The following is an 8,863-nucleotide window of genomic DNA, read 5'->3' on the forward strand; positions in this document are numbered from 1 at the left end:
CAGCCTCCTGAGTAGCTGCGATTACAGGCACGCACCACCATGACCAGCTAATTTTTTGTATTTTTAGTAGAGACGGGGTTTCACCATGTTGACCAGGATGGTCTCGATCTCTTGACCTCGCGATCCACCCGCCTCGGCCTCCCAAAGTGCTGGGATTACAGGCTTGAGCCACCGCGCCCGGCCCACAACTCTTAATAACTAATGGTCTGTGGCCCTCTCTTTGGTTCTACTAATATTTACAGGTCAAATCTTATATCCTCTTTCTTTCCCAAAAGGCCTAAATTCATGAACTTGCTTAACTCAGTTACTAATTAGGACATCACTTGACCAGATTTTAGGGACTTCCTCTTTTCCACTTTGTTACAAGGCAGGGGATCACAGTCACTTATTTGAGGTGTCCCTCTGACATCAAACTTCCGAGTGAAGAAAAAAAGTACGAATTGAAACACCACTTTGGGTTGTTTCTATTTTCAGATCCAAACTGATAGAGATAGGCTGTTCTGGACACCAACTTCTAAATTGATATGGTCTAATCCTCAGAACACAGGAGAATGGAATGAATGAAATTCAAAATCTTCTCTAAAAATAAGTAAGGGGCTTATTAAGGGGGAAATCCAAAAGTATGTAATTTAAAGAAATTTATTCTTTAAAAATATTTTCATGTACACTTTCATGACTATTTTGAGGGGAACAAGGAGATTATCCTACAGTAATATTAGCTTAAAAACATAAGTGACATGTATAACAATACATTTTGGAAATAACTGGCATAATAAGAACGCAAATGTTTGTAGTGATTTAAGGCTGCAAGATATTTAAGATCTCAGATTAAATGAACCCACATTAGAGTAATGCAAACCAAAACTTGCAATTTTATGATTTCTTCATACTATATAACCCTTAATACTATGCATAAACAAGTGACCCCATTCCCAAATCATAACTGGAAAGGACAAAGGGAAAGTCTCTCAGAAAAACAGTGATAAATTTGAATGCATAATACAATATGCATCCTCCTATTTCAATGTTTAACACACTGGCAACAACCCCACTTAATAAAAGAAAACCATGAGTTACTATTTAAGCAAAAAATATTTTTATGGAAAAAAAGTTGGGCTTCTTGCCTAGAAAAATCCTTTAATATCTATGTTCCTAATACAGTAAAGCCTTTAAAAATGTGTTAATGAAGATTCAATTTGCATGGGAAATCCACTTTCTTCAATGTGGATAATTATTTTTCACTGGATCACTTTAAATGCCAAAATCTTCAGAAAACAGAACAGAAAAATATAGCATCTTCAATAAACATTTCAAGACAATAAGGTTATATTTACAGGATGCTATCTATAATCAGAGATCACCTAGAAGCAAAAGAAAATTGCTGTCATTTCATTGTCCTTTTCTCAGCAGCCAACTATGACCACATAAACTAAGAAGATCCAAGAATCAATGAAATGTGTTCTAGGTGAAGTAACTTTCACAGAACAAACAATTCTCATAAAATAAGTTTTTCTTTTTCTTTTCCCCCTGAGAATCAAGTTAATCTATCATTGGATTGCAATCAAGACAAAGACAAGAGCTCTAAATCCTCAATCATGTCCAGATCAAAATTATGTAAGACATTTCCACTTAGAAAAGCTAAAAATGTACAAATGAAGAAAATGTAAATAGCAAGACAAGGTGCTTGATAGTACTACTATGGCAGAAATTTATGGTATTTGGTAGCATATACAATTAAGTGACACCTGGGAAAAACTTTATTGCTCTTGATGGAATATAGCACCACTTTGAAGACTAAAAGATGGTTAGAATTAACCATCTTTTAATCAACAATAGGCATTAATAGGAAAAGTGCTTAAAGAAGTAGTTCTGGAAAAAGGTAAGTTAGAGGAAATTTTTGTATTATATATTTTAAATACGTTACCCACTTGTCTTCGTTAAATAGACAATCAGCAATCTATTTTAGTCATGTAATATCAGATTTGCTACTATCAGTCTGATTATCACTCAGTAATATAAAATCAAGGGACAGAAAAGTCATTCAAACTTATAAAACAAGTTAGAACATTATAAAGTAATTTTAAGCCAAAAACATTCAGATAATTATTGCTTAAATATACAACAATCACACCTGTGAAATTTTCCAAATCAGAATTGAGAAAATTTCTTCTGTGTGCTGTAACATTTATCCATATGGGAGAGAGGAATATCTGAAGGAAGCAATTGCCTAATGACTATGGAAAATAGCTTAATTTCCCCCTGAACAATTTCTAAAAACTAATGCTACAATGGTCATTCAGGAATCAGAAGAAAACATGATTACACACATGCTAGAAAATGATTTCAACATAATTTGCAACTAGTACTTTGTTCAGTCTTTAGAAAGTAGATTTTAAGTTTCCTTACTCTAAAAGAAAAGGTCTGGATGGATAAATTGCTATGCAGAAGCACAAAGTTTTTTTTTTTGTTGTTTTTTTTTGATGCAATCTTCTATAAGAAGTAATTTAAAAAGCCAAACAATTTAACATATTTAATGGGATTTCCTCTGAGATTGACTTTCTCTATTAGTTTCTTTGTTCCTCAATCATCTGCAATATCAGACTTACTACACTGGTAATCTTCGTAATAAAATGTGATCCTATCTTATTTAATGTAGCTTGACTTTCTGTAACTATTTCAAGAGTGGAATTTCTAAAAATAATTTTATCCAATGTCAGCAGGCACAGGAATTCTGATAAAATTGGTTAAGTTTTAGAGTACTACACAGGTAATATTGCAGCGTGATCTGTATATGAGAGAAAATAAGAAATAAAAAACCTCTGTAAATGAAGAGGATTTCAGATATTTATGGCTGGCATAAAATAAAACAATTTTATACTTTCATCAGACATTTTTACAAAGAAAATGTCTTGATAATCTTGTTCTCAACTTATAATCATTTATATATATATATATACATATACACATACATATATATATATATATATTATTGATTGGGTGATGCAGAAAGCCACAAATGAGAAAAGGACACTAAGGTTTTAATAAGGGGAACAAAAAATTGTTTTCACCAGTATAGATTCACATTACAGTACACCAATATTGACAGCATTCTCTTGTCTATTTTTGGTACAGAAGATGGTATCTCTCTACATAACCTTACTGTAAGGCTTCAGTAACTAAAATGTAAAACAAAACAAACAAAAAATCCCCCCAAAACAAAACAAAAACCCCAGCCTATTAGTTTACAGTTTATTTTAAAAACTCCGAAAGATACTGCAAGTTCTAAACTTTTAGTAGTGCTACCCATACACAACCATCTGGTTAAGAACCCAGTAAAAGAGCCCCCTTCCAAGGAAGCTTTCCAACAGTAGAGTTGTGCAATATGGATGTTTCTTACTACAAGAAAAAAATTATACATGGCACATTCTCATTCATATTCTGTAATGTAAAAAGTTACAAACATACCTAATCAAATAAATAATAATAAAAAAAGAATTTGAATGTATTTGTTAAGTATCCTAAAACCACTACATAGAATAATGGCAACTTTCACTCACAGATTATTTACATGGTAATACCCAGTGTGGGTACACTGCTACAAAACTCAAAACAGAAGGAGTAAACTTGAAATGTTTTCCATAATAAAGATCTAGCAGCATGACTATCTAATGCTGTTTTATCCCGATTGCTTCCAAAACGTTCCTTTTTAGTCTGTGTCTTCATCCAGTTCATAATTGTCTTTATCATAAATATCTTTTACTAGAAGAACCCGTACAAGCATATTTTCCAAGGTGTTTCGGTCCAGTGAAGTAGATGTGTACCAGACAGGGCTATCTGCAGAACTAGAGCATTCTGGTTGCAAATAAAAAACATCCATTCTCTGATTAAGATTCTGTGGACTTTGGAGGGGGAGGATGGAGAGAGAAAAAGTCAATTTCACAAAATACATACAAAATTTCACACAACATTTTTTTCTTCTTTCAAGAATAATTCAGACCCCATTAATCACATTATATAATCAGACCCTATGCCTCAATGTCTCCACTACTTTCATTAAAGTATTCTCAAAGTTATTTTCTGTGATAGAGATTTCCAACTACAATTTTAACTCTATTTCACTGAATCCAAGACACTATCAATAGACATACCACTCATTATTTTAATGTTACCATTAAGCAAGTGAAACACTGTCAATTATGATTTCAAGATGCAATGATTTAAACTGTGCATTCCAGTTTCAGAAATAGTAAAATGTGAAAATGTCTTAGAATTGAGGTAATATGGCAGCATATAAAATTTAAAAATTCTTACAGCATTACATAATTAATAGAAACTTAATTTTTAAAATACCAACAAGGTAACAGTGAGACAGGAACTTCCACGTAGTAAATAGTTACTATCAACCAAAGACCCTGACACTGTTGCAGCCAAATAGGACAACCATGGTGAGAAATACAGGTTACGCATCCCTAATTCAAAAATCCAAAATCTGAAACTCTTTGAGTGCCAAAATGATACTAAAAGCAGAAAGTTCCACACCTGACCTCATGTGAGGAGTTTACAGCCAAAACACAGGCACACAGATTATTCAGCATCCCCAAGGGGAAAATAAAATCACCTTTAGGCTACATAGATAAAATTATCTTCAGGCTACATGTATAAGGTGTGTATGAAACATAATGAATTTCATGTTTAGAGTTGGGTCCTATCCCCAAGACTTCATAATATATATGCAAATATTCCAAATTCTGAAAAAATCTGAAATCTAAAAGCAATTTTGGATAAGAGGCATTCAACTTGTACTACTACCATCGTAAGCATGACGTTATTGTTTTTTTACAAGTTCTTCAGGGCCATCCCAGGGACCTAACTGTAATTTATAAATTTGTTTAAATAGGGAAGTATATTTTGAATTCATGCTGACCTTTTGAATATTAGAGAGTACTTACTTACAGCAACAGGCAAGCATAAAATAATCGATGGTCTCTAAACATTTTATTGGCTTACACTTTTAAAAATGCCTGTTGGTCTGAGATTGTGGGAAAAAAATTCCAGAATATGATTCCATTTTTCATACCTGCTTGACTGTTTTCTCTTAAATGTAAATACTTCATTTACATTTCCACCTATCTATACTACCTTTGAACATACCTTTACAACAGGCACTGGCAAACTATAGCCACCCACCTGCTTATGTAAAGTTTTATTATAACATAGCCACATGCCATTAAACATATATAGCATACGGCTGCTTTCTAGTTACAAGAGATCCGACTAGTTACAGTAGAGATTTATAGCCCCAAAAGCCTAAAATATTTATCATCTGACTCTTTAAGAAAAAGTTTGTGTCCCCTGCTTTGCAGTCATTGGAATTGCTGTAATTTAAAAGAAAATGACAGGCACAGTAGCTCATGACTATAATTCCAGCACTTTGGGAGGCTGAGGCACGAGGATCAGTTGAGGTCAGGAGTTCAAGACCAGCCTGGGCAACACAGCGAGACTGTCTCTACAAAAAATACAAAAATTAGCCAGCTATGAAGGCACATGCCTGTAGTCCCAGCAGTTTGAGGTTGCAGTGAGCTGTGATCATGAGCCACTGCACTCTAGTCTGGGTGAGACAGCAAGACCCCAACTCAAAAAAAAAAAAAAAAAAAAAAAAAAATGACAGCAGTAGTAATTTCATTAGTAGAGGGTGATTTCTTAACATATGCTTAAACTCTAAGTATGATGTATAAGCTGGGTATTTCAAACTAAAAGACTATAACTGAATGAACTTGGGTATAACTGAGAGAGAAGAAGTCTCAGAAAAAATCCATTTAAAACACCTATTGGTAATGTTAAATTTCAATCAGCCAAATTCTACCATTTTTAAAAGTTAAGTATCATTAACACTCACCTTTTAGACAAGTAGCATTCAAACATTTTCACAGGACATCTGGAAGGATTGGCTGTGTTTTCAATTTGTTCAAATACTGGTTCATCATCTTCATGTTTTCTTTTTCCAGTAGTAATTTTATCTTAAAAAATAAAAATGAAACAAACTTCCTAAACTAATCTTAAAGAAAGACATAAAGATCACTCTTGGTATCTGTTATATACCAAAAATAGGACTAGGTGCTCCTTGGAGTTCTAAGTTAAGGCTCTTCTGGTAACAATTTTTCAAACAAAAGGAACTGAGACATCTTAAGAAGACATAGGATGTCTTATAAAAATGACACCTGTTAGATTCTTAACAGGTGACCCAGGTAAGTCTTTAATAATGCAAGGTTTGGATATCCCTACTATAGACATCTCAAAATGGAAATCCAGGCCGGGTGCGGTGGCTCACCCCTATAATCCCAGCACTTTGGGAGGCCGAGGCGGGCACATCACCTGAGGTTGGGAGTGTAGGACCATCCTGACCAACATGAAGAAACCCTGTTTCTACTAAAAATACAATGTCAACCAGGCATGGTGGCACATGCCTGTAATCCCAGCTACTCGGGAGGCTGAGGCAGGAGAATCGCTTGAACCCAGGAGGTGGAGCGGCGGGCCAAGATTGCACCATTGCACTCCAGCCTGGGCAACAAGAGAGAAACTCCGTCTCAAAAAATAAAAAGGAAGATATCTGTTACACTACCTTCATTATCTGTTCCACATAAGGAAGACACTTGGTATCGAAGACATGCTTTGTTTTCCATCGTTAAAGGATTTTTTTTCCAGTGCCTAAACACAGTGCCAAAGGAAAGTCTTAAGTGTTGTTCCACTGTTTTCAGGCCAAAATACTTAGTGTTAAAGTAGAACAGTGTATTCAGAAGAGCTACTGGAGAGTGTGATCCTAGTTGTTTTATCCTCCAGAGATAGTCTTCTTCAACTCGAGAGAATATTGACCCTTAAATAGAGAGAACTATTTTTAAAAAATTATAATAAACAAAAGTTTTCATTTAACCATCTAGAAGTAGATACAGTTAATTTAAGGACAAATCTATACCAATTCACCATTAATTTAGATCAACTAATTTTAAAAATACTTATGCAGTTAATAATAGAGAGGCTACTATGGAATTATTATCTATGGAATAAGGGACTGGATGTTTGCATCTATTCTTCAGTAGGACAAGCAAACAGCGGTCAGAAAAAATGTAAATCCTTTTAAAATTAAAATCGGGGAATTTAAATTCCTGAAAAAAATTGGTGACTCCATATACATACACATTTTCTTCATATATTGAAAACAGTGGTTTAAGAGAAATTTACATCAGAAATGCCACTAGAAGGCTTAAGACATGAACATCCAGTCTCATACTCCAGAGGAAGTAGACCACATTTCTTACAAAGTTCTTCATAAACGGTAGTTACTGACCACATTCATTTCTAATTCAACAAGAGGTGAACAGCAGGTAAGCTCATGAATAAGTGTTCAGAAAATGTTATCTAATTTAAATGACTTCTTGATATTTTCAAACATACTCTGTAAAAATAACAATCCCAATATCAAGAGAGCAACACCTTTATTTAAAACAGCATTACCATCTGGAAGTATGCTTGGTTGCCAGCTTCGTAGAATTTTATTCAATTCTTGCTCAAAAGTTTGGTATCCAGGATCAATAAATATGTTGTCTTTTCGATTACTTCCACACAAGTACTACAAAAAAAAAAAAAAAAAAGCCCCACAAACTTTCTTTAAAGAAAATCAGCTAATTATGGTGAACATATTATACTCTTTCTTAAGAAAAAAATAAAGTTTCATGTCTTTGAAATATAAGCATACTACTAAAACATGAGTGACTGATTTTATGAATGTACCTAGAAATTATAAAAAATCATAAATTGTCAACAGATCTTTTGCTTGAAGCACTCAAAACTGAAATACCCCAGAATTGATAATATAAAAACTGGATGATACTCTTCAGTCTGTCAGACAAAAAACAAAACAAAACAATATCTGATTCCAGTGTTTATTATATAGTACATAAAGAAGAATTTAAATTTTAAAACAAGAGTGATTTTTTTTTTTTAGTGTTTTTCTTATAAAGTAAGTAATCAAGGTAGTAACTAAAGAAAAGTACTGAGTGGTAAGGATGGGGTGAAATGTTATCTGTAGCTATTGAAAGCTCTCTTCTAGCACTCTGACTTTGTCAGGCTAATGCTTTTTTCTTATTGTCTCTATATTTCTAATTCTCCACCTGTACAACAGTGCAAATTTATGAATCTTGTAACTCACTGTCACAAACCTAGAAAAATCTTAACAGTGAGGGTGGTTACAAAATCATTTAAAGTAGTAATGTTTATTAGTGAAATTTAAAAAGAAAACATAAAATTATATGATAATAGTATGAAGGATAGAAGGCAAGAATTGGGAGCACACTGTTCTACGGCTCTTAAACTACATGCAAAGTAGGATAGTATTATTTGAAGGTAAACGTGTAATTAAAGGTGCAGATTGTACACCTAAGGCAACAAGTAAAAAAACTTAAGAGGTACAAATAATAAGCCAGTAGTGGAAATAAAGTGGAATCATAAAACAGAAAAAGATGCAAAAACAAAGAATAGATGGAATACAAAACAACCTGAAGGACAATAGATTTTAATCCAATGACAGCAGTGGGTCTAAGCCAAGGTTAGCAAACTAGAGTCCCGGAGCCTTATCTGGTCCATGCCTATTTTTATAAAATTTTCTTGGAATACCAACATACTGGTTCATTTGCATACTGTCTACAGCAGCTTTCATGTTATAATGGCATAGTTGAATGGTTGCATGACACAGACAAGCATGACCTATAACCATGTACCATTTGGTCCTTTATTTTAAAAGCCTGTTGGTTCCCGCTCTAAACAACAATTAAAAGACAGATACTGGGCTGGAAGAAGTCGCTCACACCTG

At 33.7% G+C, this 8,863-nt stretch overlaps 1 protein-coding gene across 6 annotated transcripts in view; it reads right to left on the reverse strand.

Annotated features, from left to right (window-relative positions):
* Positions 1–623: 623 nt before the first annotated feature.
* The window catches only part of ZMYM2 (zinc finger MYM-type containing 2), a 126,411-nt gene continuing 118,171 nt past the window's right edge, over positions 624–8,863 (reverse strand). For 4 of the 6 annotated variants that reach the window (XM_037745595.1, XM_017548206.2, XM_017548207.2 and 1 more), the window contains exons 22-25: positions 7,510–7,624; positions 6,620–6,871; positions 5,897–6,017; positions 3,018–3,899 (exon numbers count right to left, since the gene is read on the reverse strand). In XM_037745595.1, the coding sequence (XP_037601523.1) occupies positions 3,707–3,899; positions 5,897–6,017; positions 6,620–6,871; positions 7,510–7,624 (681 nt within the window). In that variant the 3' untranslated portion in view covers positions 3,018–3,706. Of the gene's footprint in view, positions 3,900–5,896; positions 6,018–6,619; positions 6,872–7,509; positions 7,625–8,863 lie in introns of all 6 variants that reach the window. The other 2 variants (XM_037745594.1, XM_017548208.2) reach the window with 2 other exon arrangements.

The sequence above is a fragment of the Cebus imitator genome, unplaced genomic scaffold, assembly GCF_001604975.1.
Source record: "Cebus imitator isolate Cc_AM_T3 unplaced genomic scaffold, Cebus_imitator-1.0 Scaffold204, whole genome shotgun sequence".
Lineage (NCBI taxonomy): Eukaryota > Metazoa > Chordata > Mammalia > Primates > Cebidae > Cebus > Cebus imitator.